This window comes from Hyperolius riggenbachi, chromosome 2 (assembly GCF_040937935.1).
Source record: "Hyperolius riggenbachi isolate aHypRig1 chromosome 2, aHypRig1.pri, whole genome shotgun sequence".
Classification (NCBI taxonomy): Eukaryota; Metazoa; Chordata; class Amphibia; order Anura; family Hyperoliidae; genus Hyperolius; species Hyperolius riggenbachi.
In genome coordinates, this window is record NC_090647.1 from 546,235,304 (window position 1) to 546,262,668 (window position 27,365).

The 27,365-nt window shown below is 45.7% G+C and overlaps 1 protein-coding gene across 4 annotated transcripts in view; it reads right to left on the reverse strand.

Moving 5' to 3' along the window:
* Nucleotides 1-27,365, reverse strand: part of LOC137547330 (nectin-1-like) — a 250,673-nt gene that overhangs the window by 38,520 nt on the left and 184,788 nt on the right. For all 4 annotated transcript variants that reach the window (XM_068270805.1, XM_068270803.1, XM_068270806.1 and 1 more), the window contains exon 6: nucleotides 2,478-2,613. In XM_068270805.1, the coding sequence (XP_068126906.1) occupies nucleotides 2,478-2,613 (136 nt within the window). The remainder of the gene's footprint in view (nucleotides 1-2,477; nucleotides 2,614-27,365) is intronic.

Sequence of the window (27,365 nt, forward strand, 5' to 3'; positions counted from 1 at the left end):
CTGATCCTATGTGTATGACCTCAGCCTGTATATTGACTTAGCACTTGTCTTGACCCTCTTGTACTGTAGCCATCTGACTTCTTGTGTATGACCTAGTTTCAACCTGACCTCAATTTATTGTATTCTATGTGCACGCCAAACACCCAGCGTCACAGTGACCCAGTCAATTAGAGACTTTAAGGTGACAACGACATAGCGGAGGGGACCCAGTGGACACTGAGGGGCCCTTAGGAGGCTTGAAGAACCCCAGGTAAGTAAAAGTCTTTATTCCCAGTTCAGGTGTACTTTAAGCTTATGAATTTTGTGAATATACTTTCCTATACCAGGAACATAATTAATATGATGTGATAAATTGGATAGGATGAATACAGTTAATGCCTTTTATGTACCGTAGCACTTTATTTTACATCTATAATGGGTGAAATCTGAGAAATCACACTTTTTTAATGTATGTATTACTTTAAATTTTATATGTGGCTCAGCAGGGGCATGGCTAGGTTCCTAAGAGATCCAGGGAACTTTTGGGCACTCCAGATGGAAAATGGGTGTGGCCACGCTCCAGAATGTGGGTGTGGTCATGGGTGGAGCCACATTTACATGAACTTAACAGAAGTCTAAGTAGGTCTGCCCAGCAAAATGTTGGATGAAGCCCCATAAAAAAATAAAATAAAGCAGCACATCACATAAATAAGCACTTAAACCTAACTAGGCTTCTGTGCTGGCTGGTCTGGCTTTCTGCTGGGTGGGCTGGCCTGCCTCCAGGTTATCTGCCAGTCCCTCCACCATAGCATTCCCTGACCTTCTAGTGGTCCCCCTCCCATGGGCCTCCCAATGAGGCACCAAAACTCCCAGCATGCCCCATAGAAGAATCACAGCTCCCTGCATATCCCAATAAAAGCATCCCATTGCCCAGCATAGCACCACAGCACTCAGTATGCCTACATAGAGGCACAACAGCACCCAGCTTACGCCCAATTGATGCACCACAGCTCTCAGCATGCCCGCCATTGAGGCACCACAGCTGACTCTGCCTGGGGGACATCCGGGGCACCCCAGAATAGATCCGGGGCACGTGCCACTGATCTTTGGGGCTAGCAGCGCCCGTGTGCCTGTTATTACGAATCGTTACTTTTGTTACACGACTTTTGTGGTATATGGCCTGAATTGTCCATGTGGTCTGGTCTACATCGGGAAGACCAGACACATGGCAAAATGCAGGATTCAACAGCATAAACAGGCTATCACCAATCACGCCGCTGGAAAAGCGAATTATGACACTCCTGTAGCTAGGCATTTCGTGCAGGCTGGGCACGCAGTGTCCCAATTGAGATGGTTTATCATTGATTCTATTCCGCCACTCAAGAGGGGTGGTAATAGGGATAGGTTGCTTTTGCAACGTGAAGCCAAATAGATATGGAGATTTGACTATATCTCTCCAAAGGGCCTGAATGAGAATAACAATTTTGCTTGTTTTCTTTGAATTTTTTACAGGGGGGAATCCACAGAGCAATAACGGACTTGATGCATCTGTTAGAGAAGTCCTTGATTCAGGATCTAATCTATTGCAACATTTTGTAATTGTATATAATCAGTGATTATTTTGTACTACTATACACTCATGTATTCTCAGTTTTGTCAGGGTAGACATGTATGTGTAGTTCCCCGATTCGTTGTATTTACTTTTGTAATTATTTACATATGTTGTCACTTCCTGGGTGTGGGGTATATAATACTTTGTTTGATGGTGGGTGGTACACCTGATGAAGGGCTCCGCCCAAAACATGTAGTGTCATCGCTTGCTCCAATACAGCCTGTTGCTGCATACAGCTTCTGAATGCCGTGTCTTTATTGATGCTACTGTGTGCCTGTTAAGTGAGAATAATTGCTGTTGCCACAAAGGACCGGTAACTATGGCGAGTGTCTGCAAATTTGGCGAGTGGCATTCCTGCGGGAGCTTACTTCAGACCAGTGTGCTTGTTGAAAACATACCATGGAGCGCTGTTGAATATTGTGTGTATCCTTACAATAGCGAACCAACTGATTGAACTTTATCTTTGTGTTGGACTATTCTGTTGAATAACCCGATCCTTGAGCGCAGTGTGAAATCCCAACATTTTTTTAGTATTCATTTATAGGTACATTTAGTTAATGTTTTCCCATTGTAAAATCTTCCCTCACCCTGATTTATATTCTTAAATTTATCAAATATGCCGGCCTCTTTACTGCTGGCAAGGAGAGTCACTTTGGAATGTTTTTTTTCACCTGTGTACTGAGCAGAAACATCACCTGATCTCCCAGAGTGCTCTGGGGCAGAAGGCTGCATGACATCCTAGCCTAGAGCAAACATCAATGGCAGGGCTACATACCAATATAGATCAATTTATAAACATGCTGAAATCAGAACAATTTACATAAAAATGGCTACACTGATTATTTGTAAATGTTCTAGCAAGAAAACAATTACATAAATGACTTACGCGGTGTTCTCTGGCTTCCGCCTGCACGGTAATGAGTAACACTGGTAGTGCTGGTAAAACAGGTAAATGATGACACCAGACATTACAAGGAGGATCAAGAAAAGCCACAGCCAGGCATGGAGACAGCCACAAGATTCTAGAAAAAAACAGAAATGATTACTCATCATACTGATGTTCTCTGCACATCACAAGATCCCTCATTATCATGTTAGTGTGGGAAGGGGTTTAATGAACCACTTCAGCCCACAGGTTGTTTTTACCTTATGGACAAGAGGAATTTTCACATTTCAGCGCTCCTCCCATTCATTCCCTAATAACTTTATCACTATTTATCACAACGGAATGATCTATATGTTGTTTTTTCCTCCACCAATTAATTTCCCAGTTTTCGGCCATTATAGTTTTAAAATCAAACGTTCTACTGTGGATAAAAGCCACACATTTTATTTGCCCACTTGTCCCGGTTATTGCAACATTTAAATTACTGTATATCCCTAGTACAGGGATCTGCAAACTTGGCTCTCCAGCTGTTAACCACCTTAGCGGTATGGACGAGCTCAGCTCGTCCATTACCGCCAGAGGGTGCCGCTCAGGCCCTGCTGGGCCGATTTTGATAAAATAAAAAGCAGCACACGCAGCCGGCACTTTGCCAGCCGCGTGTGCTGCCTGATCGCCGCCACTCTGCGGCGATCCGCCGCGAGCAGCGGCGAAAGAGGGTCCCCCCAGCCGCCCGAGCCCTGCGCAGCCGGAACAAATAGTTCCGGCCAGCGCTAAGGGCTGGATCGGAGGCGGCTGACGTCAGGACGTCGGCTGACGTCCATGACGTCACTACGCTCGTCGCCATGGCGACGAGGAAAGCCAAACAAGGAAGGCTGCTCATTGCAGCCTTCCTCGTTACTTATGCTTGCCGGAGGCGATCAGAAGAACGCCTCCGGGGCGCCCTCTAGTGGGCTTTCATGCAGCCAACTTTCAGTTGGTTGCATGAAATAGTTTTTTTTTTAATTAAAAAAAAAACCCTCCCGCAGCAGCCCTGGCGATCTCAATAGAACGCCAGGGTGGTTAAGGAACTACAAGTCCCACAATGCATTGCCGGAGACTGACAGCGACAGTCATGATTCATAAAGGCAAATGCATTGTGGGACTTGTAGTTCCTTAACAGCTGGAGAGCCATGTTTGCAGATCACTGCCCTAGTACAATGTATGGTGACAATATTTTATTTGGAAATAAAGGTGTATTTTTTTTCAGTTTTACATCCATCACTATTTACATGCCCATAAATGTAACAGCACCGTAATATACCCTCTTGACATATTATTAAAAAATGTCACACTCTTATGTATGTAGGTGTAATTTTACTATTTGGCAACAAGATGTCCTTGCGCATTATTTTCTATTTGTACGCAAGTACTGTGCGTAAAGCATTACTTCCAAAGTCACGTAGGGATTTCATTGATGCCTGCGATCACAGGGACATGAGTGTAGATTAATGAATCTAATGATCGGCAGCGGGAGTGGAGGAAATAAGCAAGAGAACAGTGATCATCCTCGGAGGACAAGTACGGATTGGCTCAGGGGATTTTTGTCCCCTGCCACCAATACCCCCTGTCACTGCGACCATCTCAATCGTGTTCTTCTGCCCACACGATCGTGCGCACAGGCCAGCAAATGTGAGCCTTTCATCCCTGCGGCTGGGAAGTCAAACGATCGTGGTACTTTACGCGGAGTCCTTGAGGATCTTTGGATACAGTTGCTTACTGCATGGGGATCTGGAGATGAAAGCTCCTGAATGAGCTGAGCGGGGACAAGCCAAAGAAACTTACACATGGGGCAGCAATGGGCGGTAGTGGGAGACAACCGAGTGGAATAGATGGAGGATCTAAGCTTCTTCCTTTTGCTGAATATTCAAGAACACTGTCAAATATTTCACCAATAACCAGAGAAAAAAAAGAAACCCACAAAAAATGGCAGCACTCAATTTTGAGGTATGAAAAATCTTACAATAGTATAACATGATGAACCTATATCCAAATTGACTCCATGATTAATCCAATGAGTCCCTGGCACAGTTTCATGAGAGACTCAGACTGGAACAGTACATCCCAAGTAAGCGGGCAAGGTATGGGGTTAAACTTCACAAGGTAAGAATCAGAATCGTTAATTTCACCAAGCATGACTGGGTCATGCCCGGAATTATTTTTGGCACAGTACATATAGCTCTGGGAGAGACATAGGCTATCATTCATGAACAGGCTGTCGGTAAAGAGAATCAATGCGGGAAAACACCGCTGGCGGATTTTTAGACTTCTGGGTGGGCATTCATAAAAAAAGTATCCAGTTGCGGTAGCAGTGCGGAGATTCCCCGAACTAGGCAGGCGGTAGGCTTGCGGAGACACGGAAGCTGCCGAGTTGATACATTTATCCGTGTTCCGCTCTGCTGCAGCTGCCTGGGAGGTCTGTGTGTCTCCATTCATTTACATTGTTATCGCCACATCAGAAGGAGCGGTACTTCCCGACCTCACACCGCTTGCGGTGATCTTTATGAATGAACATTTTGCTACATTTGTAACGATAATCACCGCACAAGGCGGTGATTTATCACTCTGCTCGGTAGTGTCATTTTTTCATGTGGAAAGAGGCTTTATGAATGCTGACTTTGCTAAGTGGTCGGTAAAGTCAGCTGTTTTAAGCATTTCCGCATGCAGAAATGCTTTATGAATGATAGCCATAGATGGAAAGAGACATAAATAGATAGCAGTGACAGCAAAGGCATCAAGTTCACATTACATTACATTACAACATTCTAATATATGCATCACAGTCCCCAGTGTGAACTGAGGTGCCTGGCAGTTAGTCTTTTGGGGTGGTTGGTCAACTGATCAGCCATAGTGCAGCTGGCCCCTCAGTCCGTCGGGGCTTGAATTGACGGTAGCATGTGGAGAGAATTTAGGAGGTTGACCGCTGAGGAGAAGAAAGAATTCCTATGTCTCGCGGTTTTTGTGGAGATGGCCCGTAGCCTCCGGCCCAGTGGCAGCAGGCTGAAGTAGCGGTGGCATGGGTGTGTTGGCGATCCTCAGCGCCCTGGATTTCAGCCTTTTGTTGTGTAGTAGAGCAAGTGAAGGGAGGGGGCACCCAATGATCCTCTCCGCTGAACTGATGACCCTCTGTAGTACGTCCTTGTCGCTGGTGGTGGCGCCGGCATACCAGACCAAGATGGAAGTGCAGAGGATCGATACGATGGTGGCGGAGTAGAAGTTGGTTAGAATTACTTGAGTCATGCCGAACTTTCTCAGCTGACGGAAGAAGTAAAGTCCCTGCTGGGCTTTCCGTTGGGTGGCAGTGATGTTAGGCTTCCAGCTTAGGTCACTGGAGATGGTAGTACCCAGGAGCCGGGCACAGGGCACCCTGGCTACCTCAGTGCCATCAATATAAATTGGAGGTTGGGTGTGGGCAGACTTCCTGAAGTCAATGATTAGTTTGACTGTTTTTGCAGTGTTATGCACCAGCCTGTTCTCCTTGCTCCAGTTGCCGAGTCTCTCCATTGGCTACACGTGACGTATGCCTTTAGAATATATGGGGGTGAAGAACGCTTTGCACACAGCTGGGTGCCCACAATACATTTGCACCAGTGGGAAATTTGTTGTGGAGCTGATAGATCCACTTCTCCAACAAGACCAGGGCTGTGGTGTCAGAGTCGAGGAGTCGGAGTAAGAGCAATTTTCAGTACCCAGAGTCGGTGGTTTCAATAAACTGAGGAGTCTGATGATTTTTGAACCAAATCCATAGCCTGTGTAAAAATTAGACTAAGGAGTCGGGGTCGGTGCAATTTTGGGTACTTCAAGTCAGAGTCGGTGTTTTCATAAACTGAGAAGTCGGATTCAGATGATTTTTGTACCGGCTCCACAGCCCTGACTACCACTTGGAGCTGGACAATTACCAGTATTACACTAGTGCACCTTTATTTAAATTCCGGCACTTAGCCCAGACAGGCGCTTGTGGGATGGTGAGGGCAAATCGTTTAAGCCTTTCACAACACACAGCCGGTAATCAGCAAAGCGCTGAAATGCCCAAGTGTGAACCAGGCCTAACACAGCAGGAGAAAATCTTCAGCATCTCCATATAGTCAAATGTCAATGGCAGCATGAATTCCCTGCAAATAAAACATTTCTAGGCAGTGGGATAGCCAAACACTAAGAAAATAAATAGTTCTGTATTTTTTTAACTGATTTACTAGCAAGATATTTAAATATGTGTAATATTCCTAAACAGGGAGGGGTAAATAACAAAAACAGGAACAAAAACTCTTTATACAGAGTTTTTAGCAGTCCGTTTCCATGGCCAATTCTGCCAGGAAAAATATATTTACAGGACAGATGTGAGTTGAAAAAACAGATCCAATCACTGTCACAGGAGGATTCAAATATGATCCGAGCAGTAACTATAGTCCTCTGATTTCTAAAGCAGACCACAGGTCAGTGAGCCCAAAACTCCTCCTACACTCATGGTACACAGCCAGGCAAACAGAACCGCCCAATCACTGAGAGGAGCTGTAAGGGCTGTCGCATTCTGTGTGATTCTGCATGTGGGGAAACTGTGTGCGATTGTAACATACCACTTTGTGGAATACCAACTAACAGACTGGCCCCGCTCCAATCTGTACTGTACTGGACTGATCATCTCATTCATCTTTCATGCTCCTCCTCTGCCGGCCTGCTCTGTCAAGCTCTTCACTGGCTGCCAATTAACCAGAGGATCCAGTTCAAACTCTAACCTACAAAGCTCTCCACAATCTCTCTCCCCTGAACATCTCCTCACTAGTTTCCAGATACCAACCCAACCGCAAGGTGGGCATAAACACCACCAATAACCAAAAGAAAGAAAAACAACGTCTGTTCTTTCTGCGGTAGCTGAAAAAATTTGGAATGTTGCAAGATCTGATGATCTGCTTTTACTGTCGATACTCTGCTCCTCCTCCATCATTGTATGGTATGCAAGGCAACTGTGAGTGATAGGTACAAGCTACAGAGAATCATTAATGCTGCAGAAAAGATCATTGGCACCCCTCTCCCCCCCCCCCCTCCACCACCATTTGATCTTCTCCTCTAGACTGCGAGGCGAGGGCTACTAGGATAGTGAAATGATCCCTCTCACCTTGGCAACCTCTACCTCAAAACTTCCCGCCTCTACAGGTCCTTACCCACCAAGACCACCAGATACAGAAACTTCCCGAAGCTGTTGCAAATCCTTAACCAGTGTTCTCCCCAGGCTTTTAGCCAGGTGCTCCACCCGGCTAGTTTTGATAAGCACCCGGCTGTCATTGGCTTGCCTCCTCCTCTGCTGTAAGCAGAATTGTGCACAGAAGCACCGGCCCTGCATTCTCTCATCTCATCCCATCCGGCTACTATTTCATAACATCCGGCTGGAAAAATTTCTGGGGAGAACACTGCTTAACCATGCCTCCCCCTGACCTGGTGCCCCCACCCGCATTGGTGGCTGGTACACTTTTTTTATTATTCAAAAAGATGTCTCCACACTTCTTCCATATAGCAAAATCAATTAGTTTTATTGAATCATGGCAGAAAAATGGCAAGAATAGAACAGCATGCAAGCTGACTCATTTCTGACCCTACCGGGTCCTTAGTCATAGCTCACCTTTTTATTATGCTTACTCCATTATTGTCCTTTGTGCTAGCAGTCTTCTTCTGTACTACAACTGTTTGTCTTTATCTCGTGCTTCTGAGCTTGACTGTGCCAGAAATAAATCCATGTACTACCTGTACTTCTGAATCTCAGATCTGCCCATGACCTGCTGTTGTCCTCCTCTAGAATCACCTCCCTGCATACAAGATTTCCCACCTGCTTCACCTCTCCTTTGGAATGCCCTCCCACAACACATCTGTCCCTCTCCAACCTTTGATATCTTTATATGTTCCCTCAAAACTCACTTTTTCCGACAAGCATACGCTCTACCTTAGGCCATTCCCCCTTTACCCTCTGGCCAAGTTGTACTCTTACTAGATATCCTAAAAACACACTGCCGTTACGTTGTTTATTGTATACTACCCCACTTCCTGTCCCCCCCCCCGCCTTTAGATTGTAAGCTAGCAAGGGCAGGGCTCGCTCACCCTGTTGTGTCTTAAGGTAAGTACACACGCACTACTACAGAGAACGACGAGTCTGTCAGACCCTCCTGCTAGGCGGTCGTTCTCCCGACAGTAGCACGTGTGTACAGTCTGTCTGCAGACTGATAAGGCTGTTTCTGAACGATCCGCTGAGCCTGTACACACGCACTACTACAGAGAACGACGAGTCTGTCAGACCCTCCTGCTAGGCGGTCGTTCTCCCGACAGTAGCACGTGTGTACAGTCTGTCTGCAGACTGATAAGGCTGTTTCTGAACGATCCGCTGAGCCTGTACACACGCACTACTACAGAGAACGACGAGTCTGTCAGACCCTCCTGCTAGGCGGTCGTTCTCCCGACAGTAGCACGTGTGTACAGTCTGTCTGCAGACTGATAAGGCTGTTTCTGAACGATCCGCTGAGCCTGTACACACGCACTACTGTCGGGAGAACGACCGCCCAGCACCCGTCGTTCTCTGTAGTAGTGCGTGTGTACGCACCTCTAGAACCAATTATGCATTTTATTCATCATTTTACTTTTGCCACTATAATTACCAATTCTGTATTTTGTACCGATTCTGTATTTTCTATATTGGTGTATACCATTGTCTGTATTACGTACCCCATGTTTGCGTCTTAATTTGTACAGCAACACTGAATATACAGTATGTTGGCACTTTAGAAGTCAATATTAATAATTACTTGAAATGTGAACACTACATAATTTGAAACCAGAAGAACATATGTAATGATCGCTGCTGCAGCAGCTATTGCTGGAAGTAGTGCTGCAGCTCAGGCAGTTCTGATGTCTTTCCATGCAAGCTGCATAGCCTTGTCTGTCTTTCCCTGCTGTCAGCTTGTGACTGATTATCATTCACCTGTGTGGGAATCTGCATGTCTGCTCCCATTGGATGACCTCAGTATAAAGATCTGCTTCCTGCAGGGTTTCCTTGGGTTTTCATAGCTTCAGCTTAAGCCTGCCTTGCTGTCGCTTTAGCCCCCGATCGTGTTTATTGTTATAAAGATACTTTGCTGGTCTTTGCATCATATATTGGTTCATTGCCAATATATATGCATACCAGCACGTTTATTATTTTCCTTGTATTTGTGTTACGTTAATACATCAGTGTCGCTGATGTATACGTACACGAACTGTTTATATCCTGTGTGCAGTTAGTCAGCTTTCCAGCACGTTTTGGTAGGTTGCGCGTACCGTGACCACCCGTGCTGAGGTAGTTACCCTGCTCCTGGTTCTGTTTGTGGATTGCGTTCATCTCTGCGAAGAGATAACGAATCCTTCTGAATCCTGTTCTGTTACCGTTTGTGGATTGCGTTCATCTCTGCGAAGAGATAGCGAATCCTTCTGAGTCCTGTTCCCTGTTTTGCTCCAGTGTTAGTCAGCGTTCCTGCTTATGTCATATATCGGTTCATTGCCGATATATACATATGTTAGTCAGACGTTACAAATAGTTTCATTGATAGCTGTAATTGTAATACGCTAGGATAACATACTTATTGTATATTTGTCTGTGTTACGTTCATCTATCTTAATCCTGCTGTTCCCTGACTGTCCTGTCCTGTCTTTGTGAGGCACGCCATCGCCGCAGCGCATTGGCTGCCTCATTCCAGTCTGTCTGGTTTTGGACGCTTGCTGTCGCTAAGTAGCCGCTTGCTAGCAAGCGTTCATTCTGTCTACCTGTCCTGATCTCCTCAGTTCTGGTTTGTGCGCTCAGCGCTACTTTGCGCTGAGACGTTATAACGAAAGCATTGTTTGTGGCTGTCAGATCTGCACCGGCTCTGTGCGCCACAATCTCCTATTGGAGTCAGTCCTCCCCTCCACTATACTAGGGATAGCCTGTTTCCTGGTGCTAGTGTGTGTACCTCCTCCACGCCAGCTCATGCGTTGCATGCTGACTGTGGAGGATACACCACCAAGCCTTACATTATGAAAACCCCATTACCAATCCCCATTGTGGGGGGGATTCCCAGAAAGTATGACACTGTTAATTATGGTTCCTGTTCCTTTAAGAAATTTGAAGAACTTAGCTCTGAAACAGAAAATGAGTTTTTCTCTGAATGTGCCAGGTTCCTGGCCAATCCTGATCTCCAAGCGACTCCTGTTTCAACCTGGGCACTCCAACTAAGTTATATTTTGTTTAAAGGGGAATTATTCCAGTGGGCATTTGATGTTCTCAATCATTCCGATTTGAAAGATAGACCGCTGGAATTTCTAGCGTTTGTGATCCATAACTGGTTGCGCATAGATCCATTGCCTTTTCCTCTTAATGAACTCCTGGCAGCAGGCCAATCAGCTGCTCCTTCAATTGCTTGCAAGAATGAGCAGCAAGCAGAAAGTGTTACTGATAATTTTCCTGCAGCTTTGAATAAATCACCAAAAACCGCAAGGTCAAAGGCAAAACGCAAACGTTCTAAGAAACGTGTCCAATCTGCAGAATCGTTATCCTTAGCGACTGAGACCTATAATGAGATTCTGCCATTAACAGATAATGAAATGCAATTGTCTTTCAGGGGAGTTAAATGGACTTATGAAACTACTAATGAACTTTCCTCCCTGGCTAGGGAAAATAAAGATTTTTGTTTAAAAGAATTATCTGAGTATGATTATGATGAGATATTACAGAGTATTGAACAAATCAACTTATTTGTAAAGCAAGGAAAGTTTGCATACACTACAGTTCAGCACTTGCTACAGGTATTGGAGATTATTAGGAATAAGGAATCTGCCAATCACCTGCTAATTAACCCAATATATGTCCCTGCTACAATCATATCTGCAAACCATGATTTGCCTGTTAAGTATGCTTGGAATCCTCCATTTGAGAAAGGAGAGATGGAAGCTCTGGTCAATGAATGGAAGAATGATTCAAGTTCATTTTGTCAATTTTACAGTGCAAAAAGTGAATTGGTATTGAATGCATGCATTAAGTCTGCCTATAACCTAATAAAAACTGGTGTGTGTGAGTATGACTTTGTGGCTCCATTGATTGATGTGTGGGAACTGATTTTGGATGATTTTTTTGTGACTCCGAATTCGCAAATTTGGCGTTCTGACCCGCCTGCTTCAGCACCTTTGGCTGATTCAGCAGGTGATTCGGAGCTCTTTTTGTGTGAAATTGAAGTTCCTGCAATTCCACCCTGTACCATGGATAACTCAGTGTTACTTCCCAGTAAAACAGAAGCCACTGATACATTCTTAACCTTGCCCTGCGCAAATTTCTCAGCAGAGAATCCAGAGGTCCTGCTGACTTCCGAGTCCAGCCTAGCCAGTACTCATGACTCTTTGTTTAGTGAAACAGACACCAGAAAAATCTTGCCTGTCTCTGCAAACACTTCTGCAGAAATTACCTGTGTTAATAAAGTTCAACTCCTGTCTGATCCAGCAGATGCGCAAACATTGTGTCTTGATCTTCCTGTTTCTACACCTCGCTCTAGTTTCGTGAATAGCTCAGAGCATCTGCTATGTGAACCTGAAATCGCAGAATTATTACCTTGTTCAGAAAATTTTCCAATAAATTTGCCCTGTACCATGAATTGTGCAGTAGATCTCTCCAATGAAACTCAGGTCACAGAATCATTATGCTGTCCAGCAGGTGCTTCCATGGTTTTGCCCTGCAATATGGACTGTTCAGTGATCCTGTCCAGTGAAGCTGTGGTCGCAGAGTCTTATGCTTCACCCAGTACTTTGGATACTTTAAACCCTCTAGCAGAGGAGGCTGAAGCACTGCTTACCTCAGTTGGTGTTGCAGTAATATTCACTTGTCTAGCAGCTGTTTTGGAATTACAGTCTGCTCTAATAAAACTTGATGAATTTCTGCCCAGCAAAGCAGAAGCCATTGAAATATTGTCCTCGTCAGCAAGTGTGTCAGATACCTTGTCCTGTACACAGTCTGATTTAACCAATGTTGTTGAGTCCCTCTCCAGTGTTGTAACAGCCGAGGAACTCCAGCCCTGTCCTCTGAATGTTTCAGAAGTCTTGCCCTGTAACATGGATAATTCTGATTCTCTGGTCAAAATAATAGAAATCTCAGAATTTCAGTCCGGTCTGATGAGTGTTCCTGAAACCCAGCCCTGTATCCTGAAAGATTCTGGTTCTCTGGCCGCTGTGGCAGAGGTTCCAGAGTCCCCTTCCTGTCCAGGGAATTCCTCAGTTTTGCCTAGTCCAGTGGGGGCTGCTGCAATACTGACTTGTTCTGCAGCGCCTCATGAGCTCCAATCCAGTGTATTAAATGAGTCTCTGTCCAGTCCAGAGGTAGTTGTGGAGTCCCTGTCTGGTTCAGTGCATACATCAGAAGATTTGTCCTGTCTTGTTAGTGCCCCTGAATCTGATTTGTTACTGACTTTGCTGGAATCAGCGACATCTAAGTCTGATCCAGCATTCTCGTGTAAAAGTCCAGTAGTTGCGAAGTTTAGTCATGATGATTTTTTTTTGGCCAGTCCTGGTTTTGGTCCTGTCTTGGCTGACCCTGAGGCTCACAGTTCCTCGACATGCCCAGAGGTTTCTCTTGTGCCGGTGTGCCCAGATGTTCTTTGTGTGCCAGAATGCCCAAGTGTGTCTAAGGTGTTAGCGTGCTCTGATGCTTCCTTAGTGGGAACACGTTCTGATATTGCCAGTCTGCCTGCATGCCCAGAGATGGTTCTGGTCCCTGAAAGCCCTGATATTGATGTTTGTCCTTGTGGCCCTGACTCGGGAATTGCCCTAGGTTCCATAGGGGTTCTTGATGGTTCTCCATGTGAGCCTAAGGGGCATTCTGACCTATGGAGATCTCTTTGGAGCTTCAAGGTGTTCTGGGAGGTCTCTGAGAAAACTTGTCCTGGTGCCTTGGACTGGTTCAACAGTGGGTTTTGTGTTGGTAAAGACAGTACCGGTGGGCATTGCAAAGGCTTTGTCGTTTCTGAACGGTTCCTGGAAGGCGGTGGGTATCGCTCAGGGAGTTTCGGAGGGCTTTCTTCTGGAAATCATGGTTCTGATGGGTGTCACACTGGGGCTTGTAGTACTGATGGGCATGGTTCTGTAGGTTCTGGTTCTGATGGGTCCAGTCTTGTGGGGACTGATTCTGGAATTCGGTCTTGCCGGGCTGTCCCGGTCATCATGAATTATCAGTCAGACTGTTTTGTTGGAAATTTCAGTTTTGAAAAGCGTCTGGAATCCACTTTTAAAGGCGGGGGTACTGTAATGATCGCTGCTGCAGCAGCTATTGCTGGAAGTAGTGCTGCAGCTCAGGCAGTTCTGATGTCTTTCCATGCAAGCTGCATAGCCTTGTCTGTCTTTCCCTGCTGTCAGCTTGTGACTGATTATCATTCACCTGTGTGGGAATCTGCATGTCTGCTCCCATTGGATGACCTCAGTATAAAGATCTGCTTCCTGCAGGGTTTCCTTGGGTTTTCATAGCTTCAGCTTAAGCCTGCCTTGCTGTCGCTTTAGCCCCCGATCGTGTTTATTGTTATAAAGATACTTTGCTGGTCTTTGCATCATATATTGGTTCATTGCCAATATATATGCATACCAGCACGTTTATTATTTTCCTTGTATTTGTGTTACGTTAATACATCAGTGTCGCTGATGTATACGTACACGAACTGTTTATATCCTGTGTGCAGTTAGTCAGCTTTCCAGCACGTTTTGGTAGGTTGCGCGTACCGTGACCACCCGTGCTGAGGTAGTTACCCTGCTCCTGGTTCTGTTTGTGGATTGCGTTCATCTCTGCGAAGAGATAACGAATCCTTCTGAATCCTGTTCTGTTACCGTTTGTGGATTGCGTTCATCTCTGCGAAGAGATAGCGAATCCTTCTGAGCCCTGTTCCCTGTTTTGCTCCAGTGTTAGTCAGCGTTCCTGCTTATGTCATATATCGGTTCATTGCCGATATATACATATGTTAGTCAGACGTTACAAATAGTTTCATTGATAGCTGTAATTGTAATACGCTAGGATAACATACTTATTGTATATTTGTCTGTGTTACGTTCATCTATCTTAATCCTGCTGTTCCCTGACTGTCCTGTCCTGTCTTTGTGAGGCACGCCATCGCCGCAGCGCATTGGCTGCCTCATTCCAGTCTGTCTGGTTTTGGACGCTTGCTGTCGCTAAGTAGCCGCTTGCTAGCAAGCGTTCATTCTGTCTACCTGTCCTGATCTCCTCAGTTCTGGTTTGTGCGCTCAGCGCTACTTTGCGCTGAGACGTTATAACGAAAGCATTGTTTGTGGCTGTCAGATCTGCACCGGCTCTGTGCGCCACAATCTCCTATTGGAGTCAGTCCTCCCCTCCACTATACTAGGGATAGCCTGTTTCCTGGTGCTAGTGTGTGTACCTCCTCCACGCCAGCTCATGCGTTGCATGCTGACTGTGGAGGATACACCACCAAGCCTTACAACATACAAGTAACTCCTCAAACAGCACAGATGACAAAATTCAGTATAGAAGACTAACAAAAGCTTGCCCAAGTCTACATCAGAGACCGGTAGACAGTTAGGAATGGAGCACTCAACCCAGGGATGTTGAACTCCATGAGAGCTAATCCATGCCAACCCCTAGGGGTGTAACAAAAGACCCTGCATGGGATGCCCAGCGCTCAACCTCTCTACCCCTCCCCAAGTGCTGTGTACTGTAGTGATGCTGGAGAAGGCTGCAGAGCCAGTTCTGCTCAGAGATGGACAGAGTGAGTGTAATAAGTTGAGGTTGGGAGCACACTCATCTGCCGGTTTTCTATATGCGTTTTCTGCACACCATGTGTTACTCTATGCGTGAAAACATGCACGTTTTATCACAGAAGCTAATGTAATTGATAGAGAAAATGCTCCCAGTGCTTCACTGCTGTGTTTTTATCTGCATGGGGAAAACACATTCAAGTGTGCGCTAGCGAATTGAGTAACATTGGTTCTCAGTTTACTGGTGCAGAAAGCGGACCGGGGGGAGGGGGGGTTGCGGGAGAATGCCCCACTCAAAGTTTTGCAGGGGGGCATGCCAGTGCTTAGGAGGACTGAGAAAATGAAACATGTTCTACTGGATAAACCACACCATTCCTGGTTCAGTCCCATCAGTTCATTTGAGCTGTGCCAAAAATTTGTGAGGACCTCAGTCCTCGAGGACTGCAGCTGGATCTTTCCAACTGAAGTTGTTTTAGCTGTAGGAAATCGTATTTATTTTTCCAATGGAGGAAATGGCGGTTGTATAGATGTTTTGGGGTTAAAATGAGTACAAACTATTTTATAGGTGTACTTTTTAACCTTTTAACAACTGCGTTACGCCGATGGGTGTGAACGCGGTGGCTCCCCCAGGACCGCCTAATGCAGATTGACATCAAGTCCTGGGGGAGTGTTTTGCCAGAGATCTCGTGTGCATCTTCGCTCCGTCATCAGTCTCCCAGCGCCGATCGCCACTAGGAGACTATTAGACAGTGAAAGCACTGTACTGGGGACAGCCGTGTCACTCGACTGTCCCCTCTGGAGGCACAGGAGCGATTGGCTCTCATAGGCTGATGCCTATGACAGCCGATCGCTGTCATTGGCTGGTGGGGGGAAAGGGGGGCGGTGATAGCAGAAAATAAACAAAAGAAAATGGTCAAATTTATTTAAAAAGAAACAAATAAAAAAATATAAACAAACATCCCTGCAGCAATCAGAGCCCACCAACAGAAAGCTCTGTTGGTGGGGAGAAAAGTGGGGGGGGGGAAACACTTGTGTGCTGAGTTGTACGGCTCTGCAGCAAGGCCTTAAAGTGAACCAGAGATGAAAAATAATAAAAAATATACATACCTGGGGCTTCCTCCAGCCCCATACGCACGGATCGCTCCCATGCTCCCGGGTCCCCGCACTGCCGTCAGTCGGAGCCAGTCTAGCGTAAGAGAAGTTCGCTGTTTGCGTATCTCTCCAGGAGCTGCTGGAGAGATACGTAGAGCGTAGGACGGCAGCGTGGGAGCGATCCAGGCGGATGGGGCTGGGGGAAGTCCAAGGTATGTATAATTTTTTTCTTAATTTCAGTCATCTCTGGTTCCCTTTAAAGCTGCAGTTGCCTAAATTGTATAAAATAGCCTGGTCACTAGGGGGGTGTAAGCCTATGGTCCTGAAGTGGTTAAGTTGTGTCATCTTTTCCTTTATATACAGTTTGAAAGAAGATCATTGTTCCATTCACATAATTACAAAGGGTCGTATTTCCTTTCCTGAAGCCGTTTGCCCTATCCGCTATTGGGTGTTCCGTGAGAATGACGTGATGTACAGGACACATAATTACTGTTCCTGTGATAATATCCCAGAATGTCCGGCAGCAGTTTCAGCACATATCAGTATTACCCCCCTTGAACTCACTAAATACTTAGTTTTCGGCCATTATAGTTTTTAAATAATGCATGCTACTGTAATTAAAGCCCATGAAATGTATTTGCCCATTTGTCCCGGTTATAAAACCGTTTAAATTATGTCCCTATCACAATAGGGTGTAGGGTGTAGTTTTAATATTTGGCCACAAGATGGCCACAGTAACGTTTTGTTTATGCGACCTGCAAGCGTCGGAAGGACACTTGCAGTAAGTGCTATGAGGCTGGGAAACAATTTTTTTTTCACAATGATCGCGCTGCTTCTCATAGAAGCAGCGGATCATTGCAGGGCTTAGATCAACGAACGGGAACGTTTTTTCCCGTTCATTGATCTCCGGGCGAGCGGGCGGCAGCATGCATAAGAGCGGGGGTGCACGCACTAGCGAGCGGGAGGTACGAATATCTTCGTCCCTGGGGGTTAAAGGATGGAAAAAGGGACGGAGATATCCGTACGGCTGGGGTTAAAGTGGTTAAGAAAAACATGTGTAAAATTGTTTGTGTTGGTCGCACAGCATGCTTCCCCTTTCTGGCCGGAAGGAGTCAGAGTGGTAGTAAGTAGTGTAATGCGGCAGCACGCTGCTTGTGGAGGAGAAGGATCCGGACATCAGGCACTCCTGCTCTGCACTCTGCACTCCTGTCTCCCGTGGTCACACAGTGTACTGTACATTTGCTCACTGCCCTGGATCTGTTATCTCTCCACTATCCTGTAGAGCAAACAACTTGGATCACCACCCACTGCCCAGGATCTGCTGTGGTACTCAGCTTTGCATTTAATAATAGCTGCTATTTGTTTTTATAAATTCACAATGCAGTAAAATTCATAAACATGAAAGAAAATGACATACTATCAATTTGATAGTATGTTGTCATTTTGTGTCAATGCATGTGTTATGATCATGTCTGCAGCGTTTACTGCTGGCTGCAGTGGTATTGTAACCCAAGCAGTTCTGATGTCATTACATGCATTTTCTTGCATAGTTTGGTTTGCACTTAAACTAGTTGCTGATTCCATCTGCAGTCGCTCTGAAGTTAATGACAGTTTAATATGCTTTTGTGTACACAAACATTGTCTGCTGCAATGGAGGGGCAGTCCCTTTCCTGCAGGCTGCATATCATTGTCTGCCTTTTCCTGCTGTCAGCCTGTGATTAATTACCATTCACTTGTGTGGGAATCTGCAGGTCTGCTCCCATTGGATGACCTCAGTATAAAGAACTGCTTCCTGCAATGCTTGATGGGCTACCATAGTCTCAGATTCTGTCTGTTACTCTGCCCGTGCCCCACCTCGTTCCTAGTCCGTGTGGACTGCGCTGACTCCTGCGAAGGGGTCAGCGAGTCCTCCTAGTTCTGCTCTTGTTCTAGAAGTTGTTACTCTGCTTGTCTTGTGTCATATATTGGTTCATCGCCAATATATACGCATACTTGCGCATTTTATTATTTTCCTTGTATTCGTGTTACGTTGATACATCAGTGTCGCTGATATATACGTACACGAACTGTTTATATCCTATGTTCCGTTAGTCAGCGTTCCAGCACGCTGAGCTAGTTATCCTGTTCCTGTTTGTGGATTGCGTTCATCTCTGCGAAGAGATAGCGAATCCTTCTGAGTCCTGTTCCCTGTATTACTCCAGCCTTAGTCAGAGTTCCTGCTTATGTCATATATCGGTTCATTGCCGATATATACATATGTTAGTCAGACGTTACAAATAGTTTCATTGATAGCTGTAATTGTAATACGCTAGGAAATCATACTTATTGTATATTTATCTGTGTTACGTTCATCTATCTTGATCCTGCTATTTCCTGACTATCCTGTCCTGTCTTTGTGAGGCACGCCATTGCTGCAAACGCATTGGCTGCCTCATTCCAGTCTGTTTTATTGTGGACGCTTGCTGTCACTAAGTAGTGGCTAGTTTAGCAAGCGTTCATTCTGTCTACCTGTCCTGATCTCCTCAGTCCTGGTTTATGCGCTCAGCGCTACTTTGCGCTGAGACGTTATTACGAAAGTGTTGTTTGTGGCTGTTCGGATCTGCACCGGCTCTGTGCGCCACAATCTCCTATTGGAGTCAGTCCTCTCCTCCACTAAACTGGGGATATCCTGATTCCTTGTGCTGGTGTGTGTACCTCCTTCACGTCAGCTTATGTGTTGCATGCTGACTGTGGAGATTACACCTCCAAGCGTGACATTATGGTAGCCCCATTACCAATCCCTATTGTGGGGGTAATTTCCAGAAATTATGACACTGTTTGTCAGGGGTCCTGCTCCTTTAAAAAATTTGAAAAGCTTGGTCCTGAAGTTACAGACAAATTTATATCAGAATTGGTTAAAGTTCTGGCCAATCCCGACTTTCGGGCTTCTGCAATTTCTACCTGGTCTGATTGGATCGTTTGTGCTCTTTTTAAGGGCAAACTTTTTGATTGGGCAATCGATGTCTTAGATCACACTCAGTTTAGACAAAGTCCTTTGCAATTTATAGCTTTTGTAATTCACAATTGGTTGCGCATAGATCCATTGCCTTTTCCTCTTAATGAACTCCTGGCAGCAGGCCAATTAGCTGCTCCTTTATGCTTGCAAGAATGAGCAGCAAGCAGAAAGTGTTACTGATAATTTTCCTGCAGCTTTGAATAAATCACCAAAAACAGCAAGGTCAAAGGCAAAACGCAAACGTTCTAAGAAACGTGTCCAATCTGCAGAATCGTTATCTTTAGCGACTGCGCATCAGACCTGCAATAAGATTGTGCCATTAACAGATAATGAAATGCAATTGTCTTTCAGGGGAGTTAAATGGACTTATGAAACTACTAATGAACTTTCATCACTGGCTAGGGAAAATAAAGATTTTTGTTCAAAAGAATTATCTGAGTATGATTATGAGGATATATTACAGAGTATTGAACAAATCAATCTATTCGTGCAGCAAGAAAAATTTGCATACACTACAGTCCAACACTTGCTACAGGTATTGGAGAGCGTACATTTGAATACGGCGCTGGTAGACTTGGGCGCAGGATCCAGCTGTTAAATGGCTGGTCCTGCTTCTGCACAAGTCCGAGGCGTTTTAATTACTATTCCCCCTCCAGGCCGACATGGATAGTGGGGGAATGAAATAATTCGGCTTCCAGCGATTGCTGGAGGCCGAATTATTGTGTTTTTTAAACAACTTCGGCTCCGTCTTCTGACGGAGCCGACCTTCCTCACTGAGCGCCGCTATAGACTGATTCCCATTACAGTCTATGGCGGCGCTGGCTGCGCCCAAAGCTAGCAGCGCTGAAAAGCACTGCTCCGATTGGAGATCCTTAGGAATAAGAAATCTGCCAATCGCCTGCTAAATAATCCAATGTATGTTTCTGCCAAAACCACATTTGCAAACTGTGATCTGCCTGTTAAGTATGCTTGGAATCCTCCATTTGAGAAAGGAGAGATGGAAGCTCTGGTCAATGAATGGAAGAATGATTCAAGTTCATTTTGTCAATTTTACAGTGCAAAAAGTGAATTAGTATTGAATGCATGCATTAAGTCTGCCTATAACCTAATAAAAACTGGTGTGTGTGGGTATGACCTTGTGGCTCCATTGATCGATGTGTGGAAAATGATTTTGGACGATTTTTTTGCGATTCAATCAGTTGATACCAGGGAAGACACACTGTCAATTGGAGACTGTTCCACTTCTCCAGTTACTGAGTCCCTGCCATGTCTTGTGAATGTTCCCGTAACTCCACCCTGTACCATGGATAACTCAGTGTTACTTCCCAGTAAAACAGAAGCCACTGATACTTTCTTAACTTTGCCCTGCACAAATTTCTCAGCAGAGAATCCAGAGGTCCTGCTGACTTCTGAGTCCAGCCTAGCCAGTACTCATGAGTCTTTGTTCAGTGAAACAGACACCAGAAAAATCTTGCCTGTCTCTGCAAACACTTCTGCAGAAATTACCTGTGTTAATAAAGTTCAACTCCTGTCTGATCCAGCAGATGCCAATAGATGCACTACATCAGTTTCCGAGTCCCAGCAATCCTGTCCAGAAACCTCAGAACCCCAGCATCTGAATTTTCCAATTTCACAATTGAATGGTGATTTAGATGCGCAAACATTGTGTTTTGATCTTCCTGTTTCTACACCTCACTCTAGCTTCGTGAATAACTCAGAGCGTCTGCTATGTGAATCCGAAATCGCAGAATTATTACCGTGTTCAGAAAATGTCCCAGTAAATTTGCCCTGTACCATGAATTGTGCAGTAGATCTCTCCAATGAAACTCAGGTCACAGAATCATTATGCTGTCCAGCAGGTGCTTCCATGGTTTTGCCCTGCAATATGGACTGTTCAGTGATCCTGTCCAGTGAAGCTGTGGTCGCAGAGTCTTATGCTTCACCCAGTACTTTGGATACTTCAAACCCTCTAGCAGAGGAGTCTGAGGCACTGCTTACCTCAGTTGGTGTTGCAGTAATATTCACTTGTCTAGCAGCTGTTTTGGAATTACAGTCTGCTCTAATAAAACTTGATGAATTTCTGCCCAGCGAAGCAGAAGCCATTGAAATATTGTCCTCGTCAGCAAGTGTGTTAGATACCTTGCCCTGTACACAGTCTGATTTAACCAATGTTGTTGAGTCCCTCTCCAGTGTTGTAACAGCCGAGGAACTCCAGCCCTGTCCTCTGAATGTTTCAAAAGTCTTGCCCTGTAACATGGATAATTCTGACTCGCTGGAAAAAATAATAGAAATCTCAGAATTTCAGTCCGGGTTAATGAGTGTTTCTGAAACCCAGCCCTGTATCCTGGAAAATTCTGGTTCTCTGGCTGGTGTGGCAGAAGTTCCAGAGTCCCCTTTCTGTCCAGTGAGTTACTCAGTTTTGCCTAGTTCAGTGGGGATTGCTGCACTACTGACTTGTTTTGCAGCCCTTCATGAGCTCCAATCCAGTGTATTTGATGAGTCTCTGTCTAGTCCAGAAGAAGTTATGGGAACCCTGTCTAGTTCGGTGCATACATCAGAAGATTTGTCCTGTCTTGTAAATGCCCCTGAACATGATTTGTTAATAACCTTGCTGGAATCAGAGACATCTAAGTCTGATCCTGCATTTTTTAGTGAGAATCCAGTAACTGTGAAGTCTAGTCATGATGATTTTTTTTTGCCCAGTCCTGGTTTGGGTCCTACCTTGACTGACTTTAAGGTTCGCAGTTCCTTGACATGCCCAGAAGTTTCTCTTGTGCCGGTGTGCCCAGATGTGCTTCGTATGCCAGAGTGCCCAAGTGTGTCTGTGTTGGCGTGCTCACACGCTTCCCTAGTGGAGACATGTTCTGATGTTGCCGGTTGGCCTGCATGCCCGGAGATGGTTCTGGTCCCTAAAAGCCCTGATCTTGATGTTTGTCCTTGTGACCCTGACTCTAGAGTTGCCCTGGGTTCCATAGGGGTTCTTGATAGTTCTCCATATGAGCCTAAGGGGCGTTCTGACCTGTGGGGATCTCTTTGGAGCTTCCAAGTGTTCTGGGAGATCTCTGAGGAAACTTGTCCTGGTACCTTGGACTGATTCAACGGTGGGTTTTGTGTTGGTAGGGACAGTTCCGGTGGGCATTGCAAAGGCTTTGGCGTTTTTGGACAGTCCCCGGAAGGCGGTGGGTATCGCTCAGAGAGTTTCTGGGGGCTTTTTTCTGGAAGTCGTGGTTCTGATGGGTATCACACTGAGGCTTGTAGTGCTGACGGGCATGGTTCTGTAGGTTCTGGTTCTGATGGGTCCAGTCTTGTGGGGACTGATTCTGGAATTTGGTCTTGCCGGGCTGTCCCGGTCATCATGAATTATCAGTCAGATTGTTTTGTTGGGAATTTCAGTTTTGAAAAGCGTCTGGTATCCGCTTTTAAGGGGGGGGGGGGGGGGGGGGGTAATGTTATGATCATGTCTGCAGCGTTTACTGCTGGCTGCAGTGGTATTGTAACCCAAGCAGTTCTGATGTCATTACATGCATTTTCTTGCATAGTTTGGTTTGCACTTAAACTAGTTGCTGATTCCATCCGCAGTCGCTCTGAAGTTAATGACAGTTTAATATGCTTTTGTGTACACAAACATTGTCTGCTGCAATGGAGGGGCAATCCCTTTTCTGCAGGCTGCATATCATTGTCTGCCTTTTCCTGCTGTCAGCCTGTGATTAATTACCATTCACTTGTGTGGGAATCTGCAGGTCTGCTCCCATTGGATGACCTCAGTATAAAGAACTGCTTCCTGCAATGCTTGATGGGCTACCATAGTCTCAGATTCTGTCTGTTACTCTGCCCGTGCCCCACCTCGTTCCTAGTCCGTGTGGACTGCGCTGACTCCTGCGAAGGGGTCAGCGAGTCCTCCTAGTTCTGCTCTTGTTCTAGAAGTTGTTACTCTGCTTGTCTTGTGTCATATATTGGTTCATCGCCAATATATACGCATACTTGCGCATTTTATTATTTTCCTTGTATTCGTGTTACGTTGATACAGCAGTGTCGCTGATATATACGTACACGAACTGTTTATATCCTATGTTCCGTTAGTCAGCGTTCCAGCACGCTGAGCTAGTTATCCTGTTCCTGGTCCTGTTTGTGGATTGCGTTCATCTCTGCGAAGAGATAGCGAATCCTTCTGAGTCCTGTTCCCTGTATTACTCCAGCCTTAGTCAGAGTTCCTGCTTATGTCATATATCGGTTCATTGCCGATATATACATATGTTAGTCAGACGTTACAAATAGTTTCATTGATAGCTGTAATTGTAATACGCTAGGAAATCATACTTATTGTATATTTATCTGTGTTACGTTCATCTATCTTGATCCTGCTATTTCCTGACTATCCTGTCCTGTCTTTGTGAGGCACGCCATTGCTGCAAACGCATTGGCTACCTCATTCCAGTCTGTTTTATTGTGGACGCTTGCTGTCACTAAGTAGTGGCTAGTTAAGCAAGCGTTCATTCTGTCTACCTGTCCTGATCTCCTCAGTTCTGGTTTATGCGCTCAGCGCTACTTTGCGCTGAGACGTTATTACGAAAGTTGTTTGTGGCTGTTCGGATCTGCACCGGCTCTGTGCACCACAATCTCCTATTGGAGTCAGTCCTCTCCTCCACTAAACTGGGGATATCCTGATCCCTTGTGCTGGTGTGTGTACCTCCTTCACGTCAGCTTATGTGTTGCATGCTGACTGTGGAGATTACACCTCCAAGCGTGACAGCATGTTTGTAAATGTTATTGTACATTGTGAATTTATTGCTGAAGCTGGATTTGAAGAAAATCATGAAAAAAATAGAAATCGCAATTTTTGACAGAAAAAATATAGTGGTTCAATTTTTTCCTAAAATCGTGCAGGCCTACTAGGGACTGTGCTGTAAATGCATACTGTAAAAAAGGGGCACTTTTATTATGCTATTTTTGCTACAATTCCTCTCTAATAAAACACATGGCTCAAGGGAGGGGCAGACACTATAGGTCTCTGTTATTTATAAAGGCTCATACACACGTCATACTGATGCCAACGACGGGTCCATCGGCACCTCCCGCTGGGCGGGTTTTCAGCAGACAGTACAGCGTGTGTACAGTCTGTCGGCGGACTGATAAGGCTGTTTCTGAGCGATCCGCCTGGCCTTAAGTTTAATGAAATCAATGGATATTGCACAAAGCTCTGCATTTTCCACATTTAAGGTAGCCATACACTGGTCGATTTGCCATCAGATTTGACCAACAGATAGATCCCTCTCTGATCGAATCTGATCAGCGAGGGATCGTATGGCTGCCTTTACTGCAAACAGATTGTGAATCGATTTCAGCCTGAAACCGATCACAATCTGCTGAGCTGCCGCTGTCGCCCCCCGGGCCCCCGCATACATTACCTGAAGCCTGGTCCCGGGCATCTTCTCCACATCGGCTCCCGGCGGGCATCTTCTCCGCATCAGCTTCCGCATCCCGGCTTAACTTTCTGTCACTCCAGTGACCGCGGAAGTTCAAATAGAGCGCCCTCTATTTGTACTTCCGCTGTCACTGCAGTGACACAGGAAGTTATGCTGATGCCGGGATGCAGAAGCTGATGCGGAGAAGATGCCCGCCGGGAGGTGATGCAGAGAAGATGCCGGGAGCCAGCTTCAGGTAATGTATACCTGCGTCGGTCACGCGCCGCTAGTGATGCGCTCCTTATCCGCGGTGATCGACGGTAATTTTCCGCACGGCGCGATCGACGGGACCGATCTATTTCAGGCCGAAATAGATCGAAAATTAGCGTGTTGCGTGAACGATTTGACAGCAGATTCGATCCCAGTGATCAAATCTGCTGTTGATCGGTGGGAAATCGGGCCAGTGTATGGCCAGCTTTAGGGCCCATTCACACCTGAAAGTGGCAAAATGATAGTGCTTAGCGCTACCGCTTTGCACGGGTGATTTTACTGTGATTAGTGCGGTAACATCCCCAGTGTACACTCTCACGATTCAGAACAGCCATGATCAGCACTTTTATAAGCACTGTATTGCGATCGCTCGAGAATCGTGAGAAAGTGCTGGAGGCTACACAATTTGCGATCACCCCCATAGGGTTACAATTGCGCTAGCTCTGCGCCAATTAGTGTGAATGGGCCCTTATATGGCGATTAGAACAATGCCAAAGTCAGAATGACCTCTCTGGGGAGATAGCCTTGTCCGTTATAATCAGTTCCAGTCACTACTATCTATTAATGGGAAACAAGGATATCTCCGGCCGGCACGGTGTTATGATCCTAATCTGCTCTGTGAGGCGCACCAAGGTCAAAAGGAGCTTCTGAGAACTAAATTATGTCTATGGGAAATCTCCGAACTCCAGGGAGAAATAAAAAAAAAAAAAAACTTACAGAGGAACTGTAGTGAAAACAACAATGAATAAAATAGTTGGTTTTTTTTTAATAGTGCATTTATAAATTATTTAGTCAGTGTTAGCCCATTGCAAAATGTAAAAAGGTGCATTGCCGCTCAATGAAGTACAGAGGGCAGCATTGCAGGAAGTGATGGCGAGCGGTGGAACGCAAGGAAGTAAGTTCCCCGCTCGCCGCTTGCTTTTATACATTGCTTTAAAATTATTTTAATTAATGAAACTAGCAGGAGGGGGAGCCGGGCAGGAAGGACCCAGGTGAGGGCGGGAGGGCGACCCCCCTCCCCGCCGCTGCCCCCCTTCCTGCCTGCTACCCCCTCCAGCATGGCGGCCCCCCCCTCCCACCTATGGCCAGGGCTGGGGATACGTTTCCACAGACTGGAAACGTAGGCTGCAAAAAGTCCATTTTCTCTCAAAACGAGAGAAATTTTTTTTTTTTTTACAAAAACGGATCAGTTTGAAACGGACAAGTGTGAACCGAGCCTTAGTCCTGTCAGTTGCATCTCTGCAGTTCACTGAGAGTTCCAAAGCCATTACAAAATACACCGGGTCTCTCAGAATGCTTGTGGGGAGGGATTTCTCCATAGCTAATCAGCCTAGGCTTAACATCACAGGGAAGGAGGGGTTACTTACAAATATTCAGCAACATATAGATATAGGAAGTGATTCTGTCAATGAAACCAGGAAAATGAATACACCTTTCGGAGTCCTCTTGAAGGCTTTGGAAGTACTTCTGAAGACAAGCAGGTCCCTACTGCGCACGAGCAAGAATCGGCTCATGCATGCACATTAAAGAAGTGCCCAAGTCAGAAGCGGCACAAGTGCTTCCACAGCCTTCACGAGGGCTCCCGAAAGATGCACATTTGGACAGTGGTGGAAAGAGGACACTGAGAGAAGACCAGGAAGGCTCTGTGGAATCCAGAGCTGTCCCTCTGTATAGATCCGTATCTAACTGTTTTTTTAGGTGTCTTCACATTTGCTTTAATACACTCTCATGCTAGGAGGTCCCTGCTGCAATGAAATCCCTGTAATTATAGTTGTGGGTGGTGTAATTGCCGTATATGATCAGAATGTGTGAACAACAACTTGCTCAGCCACGCTGTTAATTATGGTTGGATGGGGTGTCTTGGCACCCTACAGGAAAAGAACACCGAAAAACAAACACGGGAGCCCAGATAGCGTAGTATGTCAGATTGATGCTGGATGAAGCGTAGGATATAAAAGGAATACTCACAAAGGAAGGTTGCATGGGGGCAACCAACAGCTTGAAGCAGATAGAGACAATTAACCCAACTCCACTCGGGGTGTCCAAGTAGGACTGGATGTGGTCGCTCTCTTTTAAAGTCAAAAGCTGGCCTCCACAATGGTTTTAACCATGTGAGGCCAAACCAGATGCCTCTCACAGCTAGACAGAGGCACTTTATGTCAGCTATTGGCACTTGACTTGGCCGGAGGAAGCGGGCTTAGACCCATGAAACGCTTTGCCAATGCATAATTCCATCCATTGCTTATATGAATTTATCTCCATTTGAGCTAGGCCACCTCAACTCTCTCATTTTATTGTTTTTAACAAAATTTTATCGCCATCTAGGCGCCTCTTCCCTCCCTTGTG